At 32.1% G+C, this 26321-nt stretch overlaps 1 protein-coding gene across 19 annotated transcripts in view; it reads right to left on the bottom strand.

Moving 5' to 3' along the window:
• LOC129952848 (sorbin and SH3 domain-containing protein 1) overlaps positions 1-26321 on the bottom strand; it is a 360372-nt gene that overhangs the window by 29969 nt on the left and 304082 nt on the right. The window contains exon 1 of one of the 19 annotated variants that reach the window (XM_056065722.1): positions 23151-23731. The exons of 17 other annotated variants lie outside the window; for them this stretch is intronic. In XM_056065722.1, the coding sequence (XP_055921697.1) occupies positions 23151-23169 (19 nt within the window). In that variant the 5' untranslated portion in view covers positions 23170-23731. Of the gene's footprint in view, positions 1-23150; positions 23732-26321 lie in introns of those variants that run through there. One more of the 19 variants, XM_056065723.1, reaches the window with a different exon arrangement.

The following is a 26321-nucleotide window of genomic DNA, read 5'->3' as shown; positions in this document are numbered from 1 at the left end:
CCCATAGAATCATTTACGCGTTCAAGAACTGGGGGAGTCATGACACTATCTGGTAAGGTGGAATTTTCGGCGAACTGCCTTGCAAATAAGTTGGCTTTATCAATAGAGCTAACTAAAGGAGTGTCATTGACAACAAGCGTAGGAACCGAGGAAGAGGAAGAATCCCTCATGTTTTTTACAAATGACCAAAAATTCTTACTGCCTTTGGGATATTGCAGTATTTTTATTTTTAAATTACCAACAATATTTTTCATATAAAGAAAATGTTTAGTTTGAAAATCTAGTTTTGTTAAATAGATTCTTATTCAAAAACAAAATTTTATCAATTTTAGTGGCATTTCTTAAATATTTAAAAATTGGATGAATAAAATTAATTTGAGAGATATCAAGAACCGAACATCAATTTTTACCAATTTTGGGTACTATTTTTTGTAGTTTTTAGTTTATTTTTTATGAAAAAACGGACAGTTTGAAGACAATATTTTTAATGTTTGAAATGCTTTTTGAGTCGAAAGTAAATTTTTACCACGTTTTAGCATTGTTTTTTTTTTTAAAGTTTTTATTTTTCGTAAGAAAACAGTCAATTAGATTTTTTCAAAATTTTACTGAATGTTAACATCAATATTTTTTAAAGATAAAGTAGTTTGAAGCCAATATCTCAAAGTTTTAAAAAGATATTTGAGTCGAAAGACAATTTTTTTTCAAATTTTATTAATTTGTTTTTTTAGGTTTTTATTTTTGGAAAAAAACAGTCAATTCGATCTTTCTTAAAAATTTTTTGAGTATTGAAACAATATTTCTTATAAGTTTAAATTAGTTGGAAGCCATTATTTCAACTTTTTGATAAGATATTGGTGTCGAAAATCAATTTTTTCGAACTTTTGTTAAACTTTCTTTTAAGTATTTATTTTTTGTAAAAAAACACTGTCAATTTGATTTTTTTCAAAATTTTATGAGAACGATGCTTTTTGTTGCTCAAAATTTGTTTGGAGATGAAATCATTTTTTATTCAAAGAACTTTCGAGGTGACAATTTTTTTTTCGGTTTTTTTTTTTTATTATTTTATTGGATTTTTTCGAAAATAAATATAAATTTAATTCAATTCTCTAGCGTCATTGGTTCGTGAGATACGAAGGTTAACGTATTTAGGGTTAACCAAAATGTTCACCTTTTTTTCAAACTGCTATGGTAAGAAAACCACCCACGCATTTTTCTTGAGAGCCCTTTCTGCCTTTTAATCTGTAAAATTTATTTTAAAGTCCATATCTCTTCAGGTTCTTGAGCTATGGACAACGAACAAAAATTTCACGAACGTACGGACGTACGGACATACGGATGTACGGATATACGGACATACGGACGTACGAACGTACGAACGTACGTACACACACACGCATAGACATCTTTCTAAAAATCTTTTATTTCAAACTCCTTGTCGAAATAAAACCTTGAATCGTCGAGAAAATTTCAAAATTTTCAATTTGACAAATGGGACCTATTACAATTCCTATGGGAAGTTAAAACTTTTCTAGCACCACCCCTTAAGACCACGTTTTTTAGTTTCAGAGGTAGAATAAAATTGAAAATAAAAATAAACTAAATTTATTGGATTTGGCGTTTTACCATAAAGAGTTTGTATGATCCGAGTTCAACACGAGTTCTGTAAAATCGTCATTTTAAGCTACATAAGCTATACAGTGTACAATGCTTAATTTTCAAAAAAAAGTCACCTCGAATATTTTACGAACAAAAAATGATTTTATCTCTAAATTAATTCTATGCAACGAAGAATAACGTTTTTGACATTCTGTAAAACATCGAAATGACAGTTTTTTTTTTTTTTAAATAATTTTTAAATAAAAAAACATTACTAACATTTTTTTAAAAAAAATTGATTTTCGACTTAAATATCTTTTTAAAACTTAAAGATATTGGTTTCAAATTCTTAGCAAAAATATAGTTTTCAACTTTAAGTTTAATTTTAGGAAAGATCGGATTGACAATTTTTTGTACAAAAAGTAAAAACATATACAAAACTTTACTAAAAGTTGGTAAAAATTCATTTTTGACTCAAATAACTTTTCAAAAATTAAAAATATTGACTTCAAACTCAATCAGCCTTAGAGAAAATATTGTTTTAGCATTCAGTGAAATTTATAAGTATCCAACTGACAGATTTTTACTAAATCTATTCAAATCGAATTGATGTTTGATTCTCGATATCTCGTAAATAAATGAAGTTATTGATTTCAAAATGATATCAATTCGTGCTAAATTTTCTTTAAAAAATCCGGTCTGAATTTGTGTATATAAGAAATAAAAACTTCCAAACCGACTTAAGACTTAAACTTACAAAGAAAATTGTGAACATTATTAGTATTTTGAAGTCAATATAAATAAACTAACTACATTTTGAAATCAAACTATTTCATTATATGCAAGATGTTGTTGTTAATTTTTAGTTAAGTTTTTTAGAAAAATTCAACTGACAACTTTTTTAACAAAAAACGAAGACCTACGAAAACAAGAAAAAACTGTTAAAAAATTGTTTTTGACTCAAGTACCTGAAGAGCAAAGAATATTTTGTTAAAGTCTTATGGCCATAAATTCCATCTTGTTCTTTAGCAATTTACAGACAAAAAAGATATTCGAACCAAAAAAATAAATTAAATTTCTTCATCTTCGTGATTAAATCAATACTTGGCCCACTAAACCAAAAAACAAAGACAAAGTGACATAGAACTTTAAAATTTTAATTAATTAATAAAAAAAAAAGTGAAAATGTTCCAATTTCTCGGAACAAAATAAATAAATAAATGAAATAAATGCATTAAATTTGCATTTGTTTATGATCTGAATAATTACACTACCCACAAAATAATATGTTAATAATTTTATTTTTAAATTTCTAAGACAACATTCATGTAAATTTATGACGAAAAGAAGAGAAGTTTATTATAATTTCATAAACAAACAATCAAAACAAAAATATTTCTGTATAAATTAAAAAAAATTATTGAAACTAAAACTAATGAGTAAAGATTCTAAATAATATCATTCATTTTCAAGAGAATTGCGAATTAATTAGTTGTAGCTAATTTACACACATGGCTGAATTTATGTTTTAACTATATTATGAAAACTAAATGATTTAAACACGCACAATATATATAAATAAACATTTGCAATGAAATATTTTGCACCTCTTATAATATATGAAGTATTTTATATTGCAGAGAGTGCTAAAGAGTTTACCTTCATGGGCTGTTATTTTGTTAACAATGAATAAAATTACAATATTTCACATGTGGCTCAAATATTAATTTATTGTTATAAAATATGAATGAAAATTTAATTTTTCTTGCAACTGAAATTTTTGAGATTTAAAGAAAAGATAAGATATTAGGTCACGTTTACACCAGAGGAGTGTTTTAATGGGTGTGGCGTAACGTATAAACTTGAAGTTATGTTTTATGGGGAAATTTTTTTGATTTGATAAAAATCTGATAAAATTTCATAATTGAATTACAAACAATTATTTTGAAAATTTAAATATTGTGAAATCGAATGGTGTTCGGGTTGGAATCTTGTGTGAATGCAATGTTTAAAAATTATAACTTTATATATCGGCCAAATAACATATGTTCTTTTTTGTCAATAACCGTTTTCGAGGGTTGAAAACAAACATTTTTGAAGACCAGTTACATTTCTTTACTTAATCAATCTAACCTTAATACTTGCGCCTTCAGAAATGCTCTTCAAAATACCCTCGATCACAATTTTAGCCGTACTGTCAATCACACAGAGAATTGTTCTTTTGCCGTACTACGCGAATGAAAAATACTAATTTATTACACTTTGTCTTTAAAAATCATGACAATAATATAATCAGTGCACCCACACTTCTTTCTCAACATTCTCTCCCGAATGCTATTACTCTATCTTGACATAATATGAGTGGCAAAAATGCCCTGACTGTGCCCTATAAGACTTTTTGAGGGTAACATATGTATATCAAATTTGTTTGCATTCTTTGACTTCTTTAAGAATGTAACTTAAAACTTTTCAAAATCTTTTTCAAGAAATATGAAAGCATTTAAAGTCTTTAAATAAATGCAATTGCTTTAAATGAATGCAATCACTTAAAATGAATGAAATCACTTTAAATCAATGCATGCGTTGCGAAAATGATTGCAATACTTTTTAATGTAAACTCACTCGTTTTTGAAAATACAGTCTTAAAGCAAAATCAATGAGAAAACATTCTTTAAATTAAAGTTTTTAAAAATTGTATTGTTTTTTTTTTTATAAATCGTTTTCAACTGGCACGGGTAGATTTTGGCACCCCGTTACGGCCATTTTGTTTTGGTGAAATTTATCAATTTGTTTGTTTATTATTTATTTGTTTATGCCAAATCATCATTGAACAGCACGTTTAATGATAAAACTTTATTATCAAAATGAGTGTTTGCTAACGCAAACGTTGAGCCCATTCCGCCCATTTTAAGGTAGACGTGAGGGCCCTTTACAGTCGACTCTTCAACGTTTGATGGCCAAATTTGTTGTTTAGTAAACAATCAGCTAACACTCGTACGTTCAAGAACGAAAGATCGGCCGAGAACAATGCCCTGTCCCTTAAAAATGTACAACAGAACCCAAGGCAGTCTATTTATCGCCGTGCATAAGAACTCGGCTTTTTGCAGACTTCAACTTGGCGAATTTTGAGTCGGGGCTTGGGCCTATACCCGTACAAGATTCAACTGACTCGGAAGCTTAAAGTTCATGACCATAGACAACGCCGTTTGTTTGCTAACTGGGCTTCGAATCGTTTAAAAGAGGACACCAATTTTGGCCGAAAAATCATCTTAAGTGACGAGGCGCATTTTTTGGTGAATGGCTGTGTTAACAAGAGAAATAGGCGTATATGGGACGACACCAACCCACGCAAGGTTCACCAGGTGATAATATTTACTTACTTACTTACTTAAGGTGGCGCTACAGTCCTGTGTGAACTACGGCCTCACCCAACAAACTTTTCTATCTGGCTCGGTCCCTAGCTAGATGTCTCCAGTTTCGAGCTCCAAGTTCGGTGAGATCACTTTCCACTTATGCGCGCCACCTGATCCGCGGTCTTTCTCTACTGCGCTGTCCTGTGGGTATGGATTCGAAGACTTTCCGGGCCAAAGTATTGGTTTCCATGCTCTCTACGTGACCCAGCCATTTTAGTCGTTGGACTTTTACTCTTCTGCCTAAGTCTACGTCACTATACAGCTTGTACAGCTCGTCGTTCCATCTTCTCCTCCACTCGCCTTCGATGCATACGGGGCCGTAGATCACACGACGAACTTTTCTCTCGAAGCGACCCAAGGTTCTTTTATCCGCTTTTGTCATAGTCCATGTTTCTGCACTGTTTAGCAGGGCGGGGATGATAAGGGTCTTATATAGCGACACTTTGGTCCTTCGAGAGAGGACTTTTCCACTTAATTGCTTCCTTAGCCCAAGGAAACAGCGGTTAGAAAGAGTTATTCTGCGTTTGATCTCAGCGCTGGTGTTGTTTTCTGCGTTTACAGCGCAGCCTAGGTAGACGAAGTCCTTGACTACCTCAAAGTTGCGTCTGTTGATGGTGACGTTTCGACCAAGACGTCGGTGTTGTATGTGCTTTCTTGACGACAGCATGTACTTTGAGTTGCCGGCATTATCCGTTAAACCCACTTTTGCCGTCTCTGGCTCAATACTCACAAAAGCCCAATTGACGTCACGCTGAGTTCTTTCAATTATGTCAATGTCATCAGCATATGCTAGTAATTGGACAGACTTTTGAAAGATAGTGCCTCTAGTGTTGACGTGTGAGCTCTGCAATATTCTTTCAAGTACGATGTTAAAAATATCGCATGACAGCGCATCACCTTGTCTTAAACTGTTTTGACATCGAAAGGTTTTGTTAAGTTGCTCCAACCTTTATGGAGCAGCGTGAATTCTCCATGGTTATCCTTCACAAACGGACGAGTTTTACAGAGATGCCAAAACATAACATGGCTCAATACAGCTTTTACCTATAGATTCTGTCATATGCGCCTTAAATTCGATGAAAAGATGGTGAGTGTCGATTTGGTGTTCTTGGATTTTTTTTAAAGGATTTGCCGTAATGTGAATATTTGATCAACTGTGGACTTTCCTGGTCTAAAACCACACTGATAAGGACCTATTAGGTGGTTGACGATGGGTTTTAGACTTTCACATATTACGGCAGAGAAGATTTTATAGGGTGTAAATGGAGGGTCTCCTTTTTTCAGGATTGGACAAACAATACAGAGGTTCCATTCATCGGGTATGCTTTCTTCCAACCTAACCAACTTATCTCCAGCTGCTTTAAAGAGCTCGGCATTTAAGGCATCTGCTCCAGCGGCTTTATTAGACTTCAGCTTAGATATGGCAATCTTTACTTCGTCTAAGTCGGGAGGACGGGATTGTTGGCTTTCGTCGTCTATGCTGAATGGATCATCCCGTATGAGAGCGGAATTCGGTTCGTCGTCGCCGTTATACAGTCTGCAGAAGTAGTCCTTCCATATCCTCAGCATTGACTTCGGTTCCACTATGATGTTTCTACTTTGCAGCCTTCGGTTCTAGGTTCATGTACCTGTGAATTTCGTTTCACCTGTTCATAAAACTTTCGAACTTCATTTCTGCTTTTAAACCTCTCAACATCTTCGACCGCAAGCTTCTCATGCGCTCTCTTTTTCCTTCTGAGAAGTCGGTGTTCCTCTCGCCTCTTCAGGTGATAATACACCCTCAAAAAGTTACCGTTTGGTGTGGATTTTGAGCCGAATGCGTTATTGGTCTGTACTTTTTAGAAAACGACGTTTGTGAGGACCTAGACGACATGTGGTTCCAGCAGGACAGCACTGCATGCCACACAGCAAACGACACAATTGACATTTTGCATGAAGGATTTGAGGGTAAGGTTATCTCTCGCAGGGGTGCTCTGAATTGGCCACCAAGGTTATGCAATTTGACCCTGTTACACTTCTTCCTGTGGGGTGTCTTGAAGTCGCAGGTCTATGAAAATAAACCACAATCGACTGGCGCCCTAAAGGTGAACATAACACAGGCCATCGCTCAAATTCAACCGGATCTATGCCGAAGAGTCATTGAAAATTGGACCACTCGCATCCGTGTCACCGTAAGAAGCCGAGTCGGGCATTTGAATGATGTCAAATTCCACTTTTAATGGCATATATTTGTCTTTCAAAGAAAAAACTTACTTTGTTAATACATCACACACAGCTTATTTTATTCCATTTCAACATCTACCCGCCCTTATTGAAAAACCCTTTATACAAATTTCGGGTTGTTTATAGTAAAACTCTTTTCCTCATTTTAACTATTATAATTCAATCTTATTAAGCCTGTCTTTAAACTTTAATTTCCCAATAAAAATCAAAATAACAACCTTGAACCTTTCGTTTTGAATAATTTCGTTTTCGGTGCACTATGGCGTATGTGGAACATTTTCTCTCACAAAATAATTGATGGTATATTTTGTTTTGTTGATTTGGCCATGACTTTTCAACTTGAACTTTTCCAATATACATACAAACTTATAATAGGATAATAGAATCCCAAAGCTAAAAGGCATACATTATCATTATCAAAACCATGAAAGGATAATAGGAACTTTGAATAATGTAGTATATTGTTCGAAAGGTTTAGAAGCACGTGCCAAAGGTGCTTTAAAATTCTGAAAATGGTGGTTGTTTTAATAAAACTGAATTATTTATTTGTTTGACATTTTGACAGACACCTGCTGAGAGGTTTTAAAGCTAACAGAAGCCAAAAATGTGTCTTATGATAGACTAACATACACACAAAGGGTTAACCAAGAAATGATTTCTCTTTCATAACCTATCTTTGTTAATCGTACAAAATTTTTCAAATATTTTGTTGATAAATCAGGACTTTCAAGAAAGTGGTTAATTTACTTTCATGGTTATGGCTATGACGATTATATTTTAAAACTAATTAGAAACTGTTTGTAGTATTAAGAGGGAAAATTAAATCTTGAAAATACAAAAGCTATGTAAATTTTGTAGTCTTTTATGAAAATTTAAATTTAAAGTTTATATATTCATACCTAACAACATTCACTTGAAAAATTGTTTTGCCTTTATTAAGACATAATCCCGAAAAATTATTTATTTAGCCATTTATTTGTTACACATTAAATGCGATTTTAATTTAAAAAAATAGAAACAGAGTGTAAAATTATATCAAACAGTGCGTTTCAAATTAAATCTCTCAAAATCCTTTCCTAATCTTAATTAATTTCTCTATGCAAATCAAAAACGCGTTTATCCTTTTTAAATTCGCAAACGTCTTCTTTTTGTTTGAAAAAAAAGATGTAAAAATAAACCTACGATAAAATGATTAAATTTAAATGCGAAAAAGAATCATCGCAGCTGAGCTGCAGTAAACATTTGCAGAGATGTTCGCAGTTGGAATATTTTGTTTTTAAATTTCGTTTTTATTTATAAAATCAAAAAAAGAATGTAAAAGGCTAAAATTGAAACCCAGAGATAAAAGCACCGAAACTGAAACATGATGCAAGAATTAAACTAAAAGTAAAAAAAAAACTAAAAAATGGAACAAATACAAAGTATTCACAACTGGGTCGTAGGAAAATGCTCAAGCTTTTATTAATAGATATTGTTTTCTCATATTAATCTTTTAAAACCGTTGGTTTTATTCATTGAATTAACAATTTTGAAATTGACTAAAATACAAATTTGAAAAAATTCGTTATTGGTCCATTTAGACCATAATAAGTTCTAAGAGGACGATACAATAATTCATTCGAAAAACTCGTGATGGAACATGGAATGGAATTAATGGAAGCAGTTCAGAAGAGATTATTTTGTTATCAATAATATCAATAATAATGGACTTGCCTCCGTCTTTAAAGCGTTTTTAAGTCAATAAGATACCACTTTGATTTTCAATTTGATAAAAACCCAACCCAGTTAGGGTTTCGAAGTGGATAAAGAATATTTTCTGAGCTCTTTTGATTCTCAAAATATTATTTTCAAAAGATGAAGACCAGACTTTACAACCGGTAGAACTATAGACATTAATAATTTCTTCAAAGCATAGGCATCCTAAAAATCTTTGGAGTTCCACTTCAAGACCCCTAAAAGTACAATGTAATCAACATTAGATCTAAAATCAAGCTTTGAATCAAAAATCACCCCAATATCATTTACTTTAATTACCCCTAGAAGAGTAACACCATAATAGAGTTTATATTCAAAATCAATAAGAGGTGAAGATTTAGGAAAATTGTTTTTGCATTAATAAGCTATCTTCAAGAGAAGATTTTGTTGTGAATACTTTTACATCATCAGCATACAAAAGGCAGTTTCCATATTTCAAAATAGAAGAAAAATCATTTATAAAGATATTCAACCATTTACCTGAGAGCATAATGGAAGCCTAGTTAAAGATCCCAAGTTAGCTCTCAATCGTGTTTTTATTGGAAATATTCCGCAATTCACAAAAGACGATCTCGAAAACATTTTCCTTCTTTATGGCAAAGTTATTGGTTCGCTTGTTCAGAATAACTATGGTTTTATTCAATTCGAGTCCGAGGAAATTGCCAATAGAGCTGCGAAAGCACTTAAAAAATCCCTATTCAAGGGCAATCATATGTATATCCGTTTGAAATGCTGGATAAAAAAAAGCGTGCAAATCCAAATGACGGCGGGGTTGCTGGCCTAGGTAATAAACAACCTTTCGCAGAAGCTTCCCAAGGCGGTTTCAATCAATCGGTAAGGTCTAATCCTGAATAGATTGACTGCGAGATCATCGTTCATAAAAAATACGGCCTATGCTGAGTACATCGAAGGGTGCTTAAAGACACTAAATCTTCAAGTGGATGTGCTATTTTCCAACGAGGAAGTCTCACTTGGGAAAGGTGCTTGCAAACATATCCTCTAGGCCATCCCGATGCAGTGCAATCTCTACTAAATTTATTGGCTGATAACTTGACACTGACTGTTTTGCAATACGATTGTATCATCAAGTATCTCCAGGAGATACGGGAACTAGAATTGAAACTAGAATTATGTGATGCCGCCACAAGTGCTGGTGCTCAACCAGACCCTGAAATAAAATTGCAAAAGAAAATTCTTAACATTTTCAATAAGCCCTCGGTTGCAGAAACTCATTATAAACTACTCTATCCAAGTTTGGAATCGGTCAAGTCGGATTATCGTGCAATGAATTTGTTGAAGGACGTCCGGATTCAAAATGCTATTGACTCGATTCTAACTTCTTATCTAATTTTAAAGTTGTATTTATTTTTTCTAATTCAAAAATGTGATAAGATTACTATTCCATAGAATGTTCGAACACAAAAAATATAAAAATTCCTGATTGGAGCTTAAAAAAAAAGAAGTGTACCCAAATGACTACCTTGAGGAACACCCAAAATCGTATCGATGAGATTCGAAACACATTCATCTATTAATACAGTAAAGTCTTAGAGCAGGAAAATGTTTAAGGGCTTAAGGAAATAAAAGGAAGGTACTAAATGCTGTTGTTTGACCATTTTTTTAATATTAAACAAATTTGAAATTAAAATTTAGTGAAATTCTTTCCAAGTCATTTTAGACAAACCAAGGGAAGTTGATATCAAATAAATGAGGGAATCTTTGGCAATTCTCCAGGTCTAGAAGGAAACATTACATCCAATAGTCTGCTGAAATTCGTCCATTATATGAAGCTATTTTATTGTGTTGGACCACAAAAAGATACCTTATTACACAAGATGGTTGTACAGGAATGGATAATCGCAACGACATCGGCAATTACTTCCAATATTTACTGAACGACCTCCTAATATATGGTCAACCTGTGTCCTCCTAGATAAACTGAAAAATTGGCTTCATTTCAATCTCCTATAACTGGAGATGTGAAAGCCAGCTGTAGTTTCTAATTATAGTCAAAAACATTCGACTCCTTTTCCCAGCACAGCTGAATACCACCCAAAAACCTTCTGTGAACTATCTCCAAACTGCAATCAACTCAAAAGCATCCAGTATTTCAGTGATCAGCTTTCTACTGAATTCCAAACTAAATGGTGACTCCTGTTCAATTCCCAATTAGACGGTGAGAGCTTTACCACCTTCTTGGGAATAATCATTAACAAAGGACCAACAGTTTTGATCATCGAAAACAAGCAGAGGCACATTTTCTTGGGATTCACTCCTCATTCATGTAATTTACACCCGGAATTCGTTAGGAACGACACGGCATTGTTTTTTACTCTGCAGCCTACGAGGTACAGCTTTATTCCATGGGGCTACAACGATCATAACCAGTAATTAAAAAACAGTCAGTAAACATTGCGAAATGGACTCGGAATGGGCGGTAAATTTAATAATCAATTTGGGCAATCTTCGGAACCATGCACGACTTTCAAGAACTATAGGGTTTTTCAACAGGGATGCTACAAAAGTAGAGTAACAGGGACAACAAACAACGTCATATTTCTTGCCGCTCTTTTCATATTTTGCTTTTGTAAGGTTTGCAATTTCATGATGGAAATAAATACGAACCAACCTACCAACCGAAATTCGGAGTCAGTGGGCTCAACGTTCAGAGAACTGCGTCCAATTTATTGTCGTCATAATCGTCTTAGCAGATCATCAATAGAGCGTCTAGTAGACAGATTTGAGTCCACAGGCACAGAACAAAATTTTCCCGTGCCAGTGATAAAAAGAAGTGCCCGTAGTGTCGAGAATATTACTTCCGGTGAGGCTTCAATTGCAGAAAGCTCAAATGTGTCTCTCACACGTCGTTCTCAAGCGTTGGGCATCTATGTGACGTTGTTGTGTCGAATTTTGCAAAAAGACCTGGGCCTAAATCCTTACAAACTTAAATTGACGCAAGAACTGAAACCGCTTGACCGCCAGAAACGTCGTATGTTCGTGAATTGAGGTCAGCAACAACTTAAAAATAATTCGAATTTTCAGCAAAAAATCATCTTCAGCGATGAGTTTCATTTCTAGCTAAATGGCTTCGTCAATAAACACAAAATGCCGTATTGATCAGGCAGCAATATGGGGATCGCTACCGTTGAATGATAGCCGAATATTTTTAGATGATATGGACTTGGAAGACGGCGTCGGCGCCACAAGCCACACTGCGAATGTAACAATTAATTTATTTTTTATTTATTGCCACAAGCCACACTGCGAATGTAACAATTAATTTATTGGAAACCAAGTTTGGAGAACGTGTTTTCTCACGAAAAGGTACAGTCGCTTGGCCACCTCGGTCGTGCTATTTGACACCGTGAGACTATTTCCTGCGAAGCTACGTCAAGTCTATGGTCTATGCCAACAAGCCAGCGACTATTGATGAACTTCGTACGAATACCAAACGTAAAATTGCAGCATTATCGGCCGATTTATGCTTGAAAACCGTCTAAAATTGGGTTCAGCTTCTGGACTTCTATAAGCGTACTCCATAATAATAAAGAATTTCATTGATATCCAAAACCGATATTGTTTTATTTAAAAAAAAAACTTTTGTATCGCTCTTATTGAAAACCCCAAAATGAACAGTTTTCTGCGAACAAATCATTTATTGGGGTTTGGGTTGTTGGCGAAGAGCCCAAAATGGAAGATGGAGATTCACCGCAAAGATCAATAAATAATAAATAAATTAGGTGGCGCAACAGTCCTAGTAACTTACAACTCTCTCTCCTGTGAGTGAATAATGTTGTCAGGAATGGAGGGGACCTACAATTTTAAGAATCTGGAAGATTAGAGGGAATGTTTTGTCTGATTGTACCTAAAAACCTTCTATTATAGAATTTCGCCTTTTTATTACCTTAAAATTATCTGTTAAAAAATGCCCTCCAGATCTTCCAGTTCCACATCATGAACAGAGAATAGTTCTTTTGTGGCACTACGCGAATGTAAAATACTAATTAATCGTACTCTGTCTTTAGAAATCATGAAAATAATATAATCAGTTCACCGAAACTTCTTTTCCAACCCTCTCTCTCACTGTTCCTTGACATTATGTGGGTGACAAAAACACCCTGACTTTTCAAGGTAACTTACACGAAATTATGTTTTTTTTTTTTCAAATTAATGTCCGAAGATATAATTTCTCTTTTGGGAGCCATTTTTCACTTTAAAATACGTGAAAAATGTTGTATTCTGTTTAAAATTTACGTTTTATTTGTGTCCAAACTATAAATCCCCTTTATATACTTTTTCTTTAGTTATATATCGCAAGTTAAAAAAGTATAAATCCCGCGTTGCCCTAAATTAAACTCGCATTTCATCTATACGTCGAAATTTACATGGCGAAAAATTAAAATGGGAAACAAATAGCTTTGCTAACATTTAGTTTCCGCCAACCAACCAACAACTACCAAGGGGTTAGGCTTTTTGACCCTTTTGTTTTTTTCATTTTTTCTCCATACACTTTACCCACCTACCCCAATGAAAACAAAAAATAAAAACACCCTTGGTAAAATAAAAACCTCCGATGCAAGAATTTTAGTGAAAATGAAAATCGATAGGTATCGGTCTCTGGCGATATTTCGTTAAAATTTCAAAAAACAAAAATTTCACCACCAACGTACTCGAGATATTTATATTTTGTTCGCATGCATTGAAAGTGGAATTTCCAATAGTTCGATAGAGGTGCTGTACACTAGGTAGGTACCTTTCGATATTTTTCTATACCTGTCTGCACATAAAGGTAGGTGGTTTTTATCTTCGTAAAAGATTACCAATTTTTTTTTTGTATCATAAGCTTTTCTGCACACAATTATTTTGTTGGCTCACAAAATAAAAATAAAAATTAAACGAAACAATAACAAAAGTCTATAGGGCTTGATGAAATATATGGGATTCTCGAGAGGATTAACAAAGATTACACACAACTCGTCCTCGGAGAGGTAGGAGTTTTGTATGAAATCGTATATGTAAACTTGAATTGCATAACTTTATTCGGTTTTATTGTTGATGGTAGAATAAACTTAGATGTAGTTGATCAGATCAGATCCAGAGATGAACAAAGGTTAATCTGACTTTAATTTATCATAAGACACACTTTTGTAGAATATTTGCATGTTTTGTCGATTTGGTAGCAATCATGAGAATTTGTTTTATAAATTGTTCCTATTTATCAGAAATAATGATGATTGTGGAAACATTATTTTGATGGTGGCAATTTTGTGGAAAGAAGACAAAGTATAAATAATTTGCAGAAGTAAAGTTTTTGATGTTAAAGAAATTATTCTTAGATGAAATAGAGAAGGAGCAATAATTCTTCTGCCAGCTGATACATTAATAAGCAAATTCTATAGGGAGTTACTTTAATCGGTTTGATCTGCCGAATTGAAAATTGCTTAAGGTTTCTCTAAGTTTCAAGGTCCCTTAAATGTAAATCAATAGCTTTTAGAGAAATATATGTACGTGTACATTTTATACATTGAATAATAACGTTTGATATCATGAAAACATATCCCATCCCATCTGTCTTGCTTAAAAATGTGTAGGTTTTCGTGTCAGTTGAATTATTCTTAAACATTTAAAATAACCATTATTTTGGATATAATTAAATAGTATGATTTCAAAATGTATTTTTGTTAAGGAGATTTTTCTCGTTTTTTTTTTTTAAAGAATCTCAATTTCCAGATGTTTTCTTACCATTTCTTCTTGAAAATTGTCCATTTTAATAATTTTAGTTAGTTTTTTTTGTTGAAATTGATTTTATCTTTTGATTTCCACAAAACTTTCTTCTATTTGTTTTTTTTTTTTATTATTATTATGGCAGGTCGTCTTTTAGTTGTACCAATTTTTAAATACAAACATTTGGCTAATGCCGATGGGTTTTCTTGGGAATTTTTCACTATACTGCCAAAAAACATGGTTAATATCTTCTATTGTTTACCAGACATCGAGAACCAACATCCATTTTTACCAAATTGCGAACTATTTTTTGTAGATGTGTTTTTTTTTTTTTGGAAAAACGGACTGTTGGACCTTTATACAAAATTTACTGAATGTTGAAAACAATATTTTCTCTGAGATAAAATTAGTTTGAAGCCAATATTTTTAGTTTGTGTAAAGATGTTTGAATAGAAATTAATGTTTTACCAATTTTTAGTAGTATTTTTTTTAGGTTTTTATTTTTTGTAAAAAACTGTTGATACGATTTTTCTCAAAATCTTACCAGTTGTCAAAAACGTTATTCTTCGGTTCACAAAATTATTTAAGAGATAATAGACATTGATTTAACTAATATTTTCACCTTTTTTTAAATTACTCTGGTAAAAAACCACCCACTCAATTTTTTGGAGATGCTTTTCTGCATTTTTCTTGTTTCAAAATTATTTCATTCTGGACCAAATTATTCAAAATTGGGTTTCGACTAAAATATCTAGGGAACAGAAAAATGTATTGGAATCAATACAAAATATTGTTGTTAACATTAAGTTAATTTTAACTAATGCAACAGTATTTTGAGAAAAAATAAATACACTGACTTCAAAGTTGTTTCATCCCACATAAATATTGTTGTTAATATTTTATAAGATTTAAAAATAGGTTTTCGTATATAAAAATCAAAAACCTATGAAATATGCTTGCATATTGGTTTTTTGAATCTTCACTTTAACTGAATACGTACGAACATTTTCTAAAAAACTTTGTACATCTTTTTCTAAATATTGAGGGTTTTTCTGACATCTCTCGATAAAAAAACTTCCTTAAAATGTTTAGAAAAAAATATTTGAATAAAACTGCGTTATGTATACATAAAGAATAATAAAATACATAAAGAAGAAGTTTTTTTTTGAGCCAGCTGAATGGGTACAACGAAAATTTAATTGTTGCTTATGAGAGTTTTTAAGTACTGGATAATTTAAATTTTAGTGTTTTAAATGAAATTCAATTTCTGATCTAAAATTTTAAGAAAAATAGTTAGATCTCAATGCCTTAACAGTGTTTTAAAACTGGGCGTGCAGCATCCGACAAAAAACTGACGTAAACACAAGTCTCTTAAGATTTTTAGGAGTAACTTAAACTCACGCCCTCTTAACTGAATTAATCTAAAGAAAAACCCGCTACATGACGAACAACGGAAGTGTATGTTTCAAAGTTTTTCTAAACACAAATAATCTTGAAAAAGAAACTTTAGTGGCTCTGATGGGTGAACCTTTTATGTTCAAATAAAAAGTTGTTAAAGTCTCATTACAATTGTGAAGGTGGTGTTCTTATATTGAAAGCTGTCAGTTATTATGAAACAGTTAAGGTTGATGTCGTTACATCAAAAATTACTACAGCTGGGTATAAGGAAATCTTGGAAAAAAATGTTACCAAATAATCTAACATTTTTTGACTGATAAACTAAGCCTACCAATATGAAAACGTGCCTATAAAAGCTTGGGTACAGGAGCAAAATTTGCACTTCCGTCCATAACTGCAGTACTCATCTGATCTTTACATTATTATTTACACAGTTCATGAACGTAATCGTCAGTAAAGGCGGTACTTCCACCTTTCCACCAAGTATACAACTTAACAGTAACTTGGTTTATTCCATATTTGTATAGCTAACGGGCACTTAAGGGGTTATAATTAATCCTAACACGTTTAAAGTTTAAAGTAAAGCATTCTACATTCTAGATGTGCGGCTAAAAAAAGAATGTCTATACTTGACTAAATTGAATTGTACGAAATTGAAATCAATTTTAAGCTGATGAACATTCCTGGAAGTGTGAGTATTACGGTTGATTTCTTTTGAAGGGGGGAAAGCAAGTGGCTAATTCGACATAACACTGTTTGTAAAAATAAAGGTAGAAGAACGAAAGGTATAAAACATTTTTGGATCCTATCCAAAATATTTAAGCTTATTTTAGCCTCTAAAATGCGAGTTATATTAAAATTTTGGACGAATAATGTTTTTGTACCAACAAATGGCATCACGCCCATGAATATATTTTCATAAAACGGAAGCAAATATATTAATAAAAAAGCTTTTGTTACAAAAAATATTATTTCAAACATTTTACATTTTTTGAAAAACATACGTTTTTTTTATAACACAAACAAAACAATACTTTTTTGAAGGATTAAGCTGTCCTGAATTCAAATTTTGCTTAAAACTTTTCTATCATATCTGGTTTTAAATGGTTTAGCGTTTCTTTTATATTTTTGTAAGACAGATGAAATAAAAATAAAGCAATATTAAAGTAACACATACTATCCCTTTTCATAAAAGATACAAGGTACTGAAATGCAATACTTTGTTATTCACAAAATATGACTAAAAAGTTTAAAAACGAAACACTGATACAAAATTTCAAGAAAATATCCCACATGCGTCACAGTGTACTAAAAGAAGAAATATTTAACATTATTAGCTGGGATGCGACAGGCATTGATAACTCTTTATTAGTGTCCTTTAAAATTTTAACCTGGTTATTAACTTCCCAAAGGAAGTTATTGCAATGGGTCCGATTTGTCAAATTGAAAATTTTGACATTTCTCGACGTTTTAAGGTCCCTAGAGTCGAAAATAAAGATTTTTAGAAAGATGTCTGTATGTGCTTGGGTCCGTATGTTCACGACGCTTCCGAGAAAGTTGCGTCTTTGGTTTTTTTTACCATAGCAGTTTACAAAAAGTAGAACATTTTGGTTAACCCTAAATATCTTAGTTAAATTTTATATAACATATTGTAACGTGATACCAAAAAAGTATATTTTTTGAAAAAAATCCAATTAACGGTTTTTTATAAATTTTTATACATAAAATAAAAGAAAAAAAATGTTCACCTCGAACGTTGTACGAATACAAAATGATTTCATTTCCAAAACAATTTTGTGCAACGGAGAATAACGTTGCATTTGAGCTTATGGCTTCCAACTAATTTTGACTTATAAGAATTATTGTTTTAACCATTCGGACAAATTTTGATAAAAATCGAATTGACAGTTTGTTACAAAAAATAAAAACCTAACAAAAAAAAAAACAATACTAAAACTTGGTCAAAATTTACTTTTGACTCAAATATCTTTTCAAAATTTAAAAAATATTGTCTTCAAACTTTTTTTTACTTCACAGATAATATTGTGTTCGATATTCAGTAGTTGTTCTTTATAAAAGTCCAACAGTCTGTTTTTTCATAAAAATATGAAATCTACAAAAAATTGTACACATATTTAGCAAAAATTGATGTTCGGATCTTGTAAACAAAACTATTCTTTGATTTTTTTAATCTAACAAAAATGTTAAAAACAAAATTGTGTATAATTTAGTTTTTATTAGTACATATTTTGCGTGAAACTTTGTTCTCTCGCAAATCTCTAAATACTTTTTTATTTATTCAAGTTCCTACTCTGAAAACTTATTAAATTAAAAAAAACATAAAAAACCTGAAAATGTAAAAGCAGATGATTAACTTATCTAGTTTAATTACGTCTTATTTAATGTCCACTACTTAACAATACATTAAAGATTGTATCGGTATAACGGGCTGACCATTCAGTCATTAAAATAGAATTAAGCAAAATGTACTTTTAATTCTATAATTAGGTGACTAATTTTTATATATTTTTAAAGAATTGTAATTACTTAAAATTTCTTCGTTTGAGTCAACATCAACTTTTTATTCATTCATTACACAACTATAGATTTGCTTTCATATAATCCCAAGCTTATAACTTGCAGTTTCTCTCTATTTTAATCAACATTAATTTCATATATTTGCATTTATAATAATGTTTAATTATTTCAATCTAATAAGACGTATTTTTAAATCAATTAGTTAATTCTATAATGGTAAACTATTAATCAAGACGCATACAATTGAAATAAGTCTTTAAGAAATGTGCAACTTGTTTGAAAACTTAATAAACTTTCAATAGCTTAATGCAAAATTTTAATTTACAAAACTCACTTCAGATTCTTTGTGTTTTTTTTTTGTTTGTTCCCTTTAAAAACTCTATTTGCATATTTCTAAGTTATTTCATTATGATTGAAAATTCAAATAGTCTACTGTACGAGTCTGTATAATTGAACGTAAAACAATCAAATAATTATTATTTTATTAATATAAACTGAACTGGAAGTCATATACAGCATCATCACACAAATAGAATTCAAATTGAATTCAACAAAACTATCTAGGAGTGCTATCTGCATATAAGTTGTATGCAGCATGCATCATGCAACAGTATAGTAGCACATGCCGCATGAATTTTTCTATTTGTTTGTTGATTCTTATTTGAATTTTTAATTATAACCAACTGCCCTAGAAACTGTTTGCACTTGTTGTAAATTTAAATAATTCATTAGATACTCGTGTGTATCTATAAGATACAAAACAACAACAAGACAACTAAAGGTACTGCGGCATTATGAAAAATTATCATGAGAGTAAAATTCTTACATAATTTCATCTCCAAGGTAGCACCGAGAGTGTGTATAGGGAATATAGTGGTGTAATAATAATAATTAATTAATAAATTACTAAGAAATATGATTAAGTTGCTTCCTTATAGTTTAGGAAAATATTGTTGTCAAATTTAATTTGGGTTATAATTTAATATATTCAAGGAACGGAAACTTAAAGTTGGTGCAAGGTGTTTTACATGCGAATATCTGATAATCTGATTATACAAAGAGGTGTCAAGGAAACTTTAGGAATTTAATGCTTCGAAAATACAAATATCATCAGTCCTTCGTCAGACTAAGTTAAATTTATTTACTACCATTGCCATTTATCCATGAATGGCGGCATTTCTAACTTATTTTAAGGAGGTTAACATTGACAGCATTAATTGAATACATTGCTGATTTGACATTATTTTTCAATGAAAACTAACTTAGAGGCTTTTGGGTTTTCTAGATTGCCTATAAGTTGTATCTATAGACTAACAACAGCTCGATATCTAAACAGACAGTCAGTATCTCACGAAATGAGTCACTTTAAGTTTGGACAACACGTAACTCAAACATTTAGTTTTTTTTGAAAATAATTTTTTTTTTCAAAATTAAGGAAGCATTACCACAGTTCTTAAGCTTAGCATGCTTCTGGACAGACAAATAAGTGATTAATGTAGTCTCGAGTCTGAGATTCAATCCTCGAACATGAACTTGCTATCGATGTCAAAATTTCATACTCTAGCAAGGCCCAGTTGATGGTAATGATCTTCCACTTCGTTATCGGTTTGGAAATTCAAGCTTAGATTAGCTGGAATTGAATAACTTTTTAAAAAAACCGGCACGTTATTGTCAAAAAGCCCATTCCTCCATCGAGATTGACAGTTTAGTTTAGTATGGATTGTGAAGTACTGGAATTGTTCGATCATCTTCTTCGAAAATATGTTCAACGGTGAAAGTACAGAGCCATGTTAACATGTCATAGATTGTTTAAGTCATCTCTAAAATCGTATTATCAGTCGTATTAGTAATATCATTAGGACGACTTGGAGCTGTGATTTAATTGTTACCATGAAAACCAATGTTCTGTAAAGATTCAAATACTTAAAGTAAAAATCATCAACTAGGTCTATAAAATTAGGAGTGACAAAATAATCCACTGCGGCGAAATGTCTATAAAAACTTCTTCTAGACTCCTTGGGTAAGCGAAAATCGTTATATATGGCCCGTTCATAAGAAACTTTAAAAAACTGAAGTTTTTTTTTCGAAAAACATAAGTTTTTTTTTAATTTTCGTCAAAATATTAAGATTTAGAGCCCGCTTAAGAAACAACTACTAAAGATTTTTTATTTGTTTTAAATCAAATGAGTTATGGGAATTCTATAATTTAGTTTTCAAATAAAGCTAAGAAAGTATATTTCTCCAAAATATTTTTTAAAACTAAAACAACCTACAGTAATGTTGAGGTATTCAACATGTGGTCATACATTTCTTGCAAAAACTAAAATTCGGATCAAAGTACTTATGTGAGTCTAAAGTTAAGAAAACATCTTTTTTTAAATTGTTAGAGGACGAAAATAAAATAATATTTGACATATTTTTTTGAAAACCGTTAGAGCGTTATTTAGGATATATTTATAAAATATTTTACATTTGATTTTCGTTTAAAAATTGTTGACACTATTTCGAGATATCGAATTTTGAAAAACAAAAATTACATTTTTCTTTTAAACCCAAAACAAAAATGTTGAAATTTTTGATCATCAGATATTATTTAGACCAGTGTTTTTCAAACTTTTACATAAAACGGACCCTTTAGCACGAAGAAATATCTCGCGACCCTCAATTGCTTTTTTTTTGCCGTACCGTCGAACTTCGATAGCTCGAACTTCGATAACTCGAATTTTGTTTGGTTAAAATAATATGGCAAGAGTCTTAAGAGCTTTTCTTTCATACATTTTAACTTTGACATCTCGAACTTTTTTGCTTGTATGTCTTGAATAAAAGTCTTCAAGCGAGTGATGAAAATTGTATCACTGCTAAAGACAAAATCCATGACTTTACAAACAAAATTGAATTTAGATCATTGCCTCTTAACCAAAACCACTTAAATTCATTTTCCTCGACACAATCTTTTGTTGAAGAAGTCGGATGTGAGATAAATATCAAGGAATTTATACCTGGTATGAAAATGGTGTTAGAAAAGTTGAAAGAAGTTATGTGTTATTACTTCTCAATGGAAGAAGTTTTTTATGCAGCTGTAAATGAGGCAAAATTGGTGGCAATCAAGCTCAAGGAAAGCCTGCTATATCTATCTGCCAATGGAATGCTGCAAGTGGTATTTAAGTCATTCGATTTTTATACCTTTTGGTTAAAAAGGAAATTAGAATATCCTCGATTAAAATTAGACTATTTGAAGTGTTTGATTCCATTTGCCACCTCGTACAACAGCTCAACAGCTGTTCAAAAGTCAACAAACAAAATACATTTGCTTTTAAAGGGATTCCCATTGGTTATTCTAAGCTATGTAAGCTACTTCCACTATTAATTAAATTTTTTTTATTTCGTCACTTATATTTTTTTATTTTGAGAAAAAATAATAGCTGCTAATGACAGAACTGTAATTTTAGAAATGTCATAGTAGAAGTTTAATTCAAAGCAACCTTGAAGCAGGCCCAACGTAACGCAGACGAAACCGAAGCTGAATCGTGTTTGTGTTTCAGCCATAATGCCCAAGTTTGAACTCAATCGACCCAATGGTTTGGGCTGTAGGGGCGATGACAGTCATACAGACGGATGGAATAGGAGGACCCACTTTTTTCGACTTATCTACCTAAATTAAAAGTTCGAGTTCGAAGCTTTTTAAGAATGTAAAACTTGCCACACAGTTTGCCAAGTATGTCGCCAGTTCACCTTGAGTTTGAAGGCCCAAGAAAGTGTGATGACACTTGTCAGGTATCGAACTGTTCAAGAATTCTATACAGTTTAATGATAAGAGTTCTCACATTTGACATGTGAAATTATGACAATGCTAAAAGTTTAACGATACACTTATTGAAACTCCTAAAATTTAAAACTAAAATGGTCAACATTTTTAAGTTACAGTTCGTAGTTAAAAGAAAGAATTCAATTTTTAGCACTAAAAGTTTGGATCAGAAATTTCAAAACATAATTTCTATTTTTACAAAAATAATGAAAAGAACTTTGTATTTAAATATTATTGTTGGTATCGATGAAACTTTCAGGTTTTTTAAATTTCAAAATTCTGTTAAAGAGAAAAATATCACAAAAAATGATGTTACAGAAAAAGTTTTTAAAGACTACTCTATGTGTCCACTAAACGAATATCTCTGGCTTTCTTCAACTTAAAAATGTTTCATAAAGTGTAATCATTAGGTTCGTAAACTAAATTATAAAACTTCAAAGTTTTCCAGCATCATTGAAGATTATTTTCAAAATCCCAATGAAAAATTTACAACTCAACATCTCAAACTATTGTGTACTCAAAATAATTATGTCTTTGACTTCCATAAAAACTGAAAAAATAATAAATAACCACAAACAGTAACCACAAATCTTAAACCACATCAAGACCTAATCAATAAACGTCACTTGCTTCGAAATATTATACCAAAAAAAAAAACTAAAAACAAATTTGTAAAAGATACACTTGACTATAGATACCTATAATTTTACCATTCATTATGTTATTTGAGAGGTTTATTGATTTTCTTCCAGGTTTCAAAATTTATCTGTATATTGTCGTTGTTGTTATTGTTTATGGTTTCTTGAAGTAGTGTGAAAAAGAAAAGTTATTGACACTTTTATCACTTTCACTTAGCTTAGATTTATTTTTATCTCATGAGCAATTTGTAACTGAATTACATAAAATTCACACTTGACTTCTACGAAGACGACTACGACGAAGACGATGAGGATGTGCGGATTTAATAATAAACTGATCAACAACAGCTATCGATCTTAACTAAATTGAAGACACCAATGGGTGTATCTAATAGAAACAAAAAACACACAATTAAGATTCGCGCCACTATATCTCCGCAACAAGTTAGTCTTAAGAAAGATATATACGAAAAAGTCTACATCTACAAGTCGACACGACACGCCGACGACGGACCAACTACAACGACGGGCTAACTATACGACAATGTAAAGACCGACAGGCTTAACCAAACAACGACGACACAACAGTCTTTGCCTTAATCACTTTGGTATGCCAAAAAGCAAAATGTAAACAAAAATTAATAAGCAAACAAATTCAAATTCACTTAACGTCTACGTTGTGGATTCTTTTAGGCCGTTTCGCTTCGTACATTCGGCCGTCTTGTCTGTCCGTCAAAGTTTCACTTGTTTTTAATATAAATATCTATAAAAATATCTTTTGTACCTAAATAAACGTATACTATAGGTATGCAAAGTCGTTAACACTTTTTAGCTTGCGCAGTTTAGCTCACACTGCAAACTGCACACTGCACATCAGCTCAGGAACTTTACAAGTGAAACTGATGAGTGCAATTGTAAATATATGCGCGAGCAGACTTCAACTTTTTAACTAACTAACTTAACTGATAGATACTTTAACGGAGACTAAGACTATGAAAGAGAGAGAGATATTTTGTTGGCATCTTGGTGAATTGGCGCGATATCGTCTGCTACTGCTTGGCTTCTTAACTATAAGTCTATATATGACCCCACTTTTTAACCACCATAGCCACAGTACTCTGGTACGGTATGAGCACCACCGGCACCACAATGGATTGGATCTTGTAGAATGGTTTTAGATGCAATGCAAAATGAACGAGGTCTCTATCTTTTAGTTTTGAGCTCTTCGTAGTAGTCGTCAATTTGCAGGGGATATCCCAACTAATTGCCAATGAATGAGTGGTACACATTAACGGGGCTGTATTTTATACAAAAAAGTTTAAAATGATAGAATTTTTAAAATTGTGAACTTGTCAATGGTTTAGAGGAAGTTTACAAATCCCAAACTCATATTTCTTAAGATCGGTTGAAAACCCAACGAAACAAATGGTTTAAAAGTTCAATCAACTAATTTTGGTGCATCTTAATTAGAAATTCAACTTGACATATGATATTTTGTCCACTTTTACTAAACTTAAGATAGTTTATTTTGTCGTTTGAGGTTGGCAGCACTGAAACTTGGGTCTGTCAAACTCAGCTGCTATTTGAAGTGCCATAATATTTGTTGAAAGCTTCACATTTACCACAATGGATCGATTTGCCAATAACTTACTAAAATTAAGACAGTATATTTTGGTTTAAAGTTGGCAGCTCTAGAATCTAGCATCTGTCAAACTCAGCTGTCATTTGAAGTGGATCGATGGATCGATTTGTCTTTAACTTACTAAAATTAAGACATTTTATTTTGTGGTTTTAAGTTTGCAGCACTGACATTTAGCATCTATCAACCTCAGCTGTCATTTGAAGTGTTATAATAACGGGTGACCATACAAAGATGCCCATATTTCATTCTTGTCTCGCTCCGGTGGTAACAATGCTATGGTGTCGAATGCGCGATCCAGTTGAAGCACAGGCCAGACAAATTTGTCTTCATTTGTTATCAGTCGTCATGGATAGTTATAGCGATAAAGACGTATGTCAGTTCAAAGTTCTTCGTCATAAACGCGTGCCTTCATGGAAAACTGTCAACAGATCTGTTCAAAATGTTCGTGAATCCGCCAAGGCAACCGATAAGAAGCGTCCGGGCCCGCCGAGAACGGTCCGTACGGCTGAAAACATTGAGAGAGTCCGTGAAGCGATTCAGGTTAGTCCGCAGCATTCAGCGCGACGACACGCGTCTTCTTTGGGCCTAAAAAGGGAATCAGGTTTTAAAAGTGCGATTGTGAATTTATTGTTTTTCTAGCGTTCGGAGCAATTGAATGCGTATGCACACCTCTTTTTAAAAGATAATGACTTAAACAATAGTTCATTCTAACAACACTAATAACGTCTTTGTTACGTGCGAAGTTTTGTGTAGCACGTTTTGGTATTGTCAACTGACTATGCGATTTGAAACCGTTAGTTTTTACTTCCGATTTATATTGTATTTGTAAGAAATTTCAAACGCCGTTTCCATACGTCTGTCAACCTTAACCAGGTTTGACTTTTTCTTTAAATGTTAACTCTGAACTTTAATTAAATATCTCTGAATAAGAATTACAGTCAGCGCCCAGGGGGTTTTAAACTAAAGCCAGGGACTAAATCTCTATTATTTGTTGACTTAACTCAGGATCAACTAATAAACCTTTTTGACATATCACAACGGAATTCAAAAATTTAGGCTGAGTTCAATTTATGTTTGGTTGAAGTCAGGATCAGAAATTTGAAATTTCAACTAATCCTGCTTCATTCTTCTGCAATTTAAGTTCACCGTTCCCAAAGTCGTTCAAATCCTTTTAATTTGAAGATGTATCAACTTTGGTAGGTTAACACGGCTTGAAACTTTAAGAATTTAATCCTCTGTAAAGTGAATTGAAATTTTTGTGAATAAACCTGATTTGATTTTCCAGAACTGTTAAGTTTAATTTGACTTCAACTTTTTGGTAAAAAATCATTAAGTCTTCGGAAAGTGTATCACTATTTCAACCTTTAGAAGTTAAATCGCTTTTAAATCAGTGCCAGTGGGTTAAAATCTTAATCCGAGGATCAAAGCTTTCAACTCTGAATTAACCGCTCAAATATAAATAACAGCGTTAGTAAAACCAACGACTTAAAAACTGGAATACAATTACGAAGACTATAATAGTGTTTGTTCAAAAGGTAAAAACTATCAAGTCAATTATTACAGTTTTTTTTCTGAAAGCGGATTTTTAA

Source organism: Eupeodes corollae, chromosome 3 (genome assembly GCF_945859685.1).
Source record: "Eupeodes corollae chromosome 3, idEupCoro1.1, whole genome shotgun sequence".
Lineage (NCBI taxonomy): Eukaryota > Metazoa > Arthropoda > Insecta > Diptera > Syrphidae > Eupeodes > Eupeodes corollae.
The sequence above is the reverse complement of the archived record's forward strand: the minus strand, read 5'-3'. Positions and strand labels throughout refer to the sequence as shown.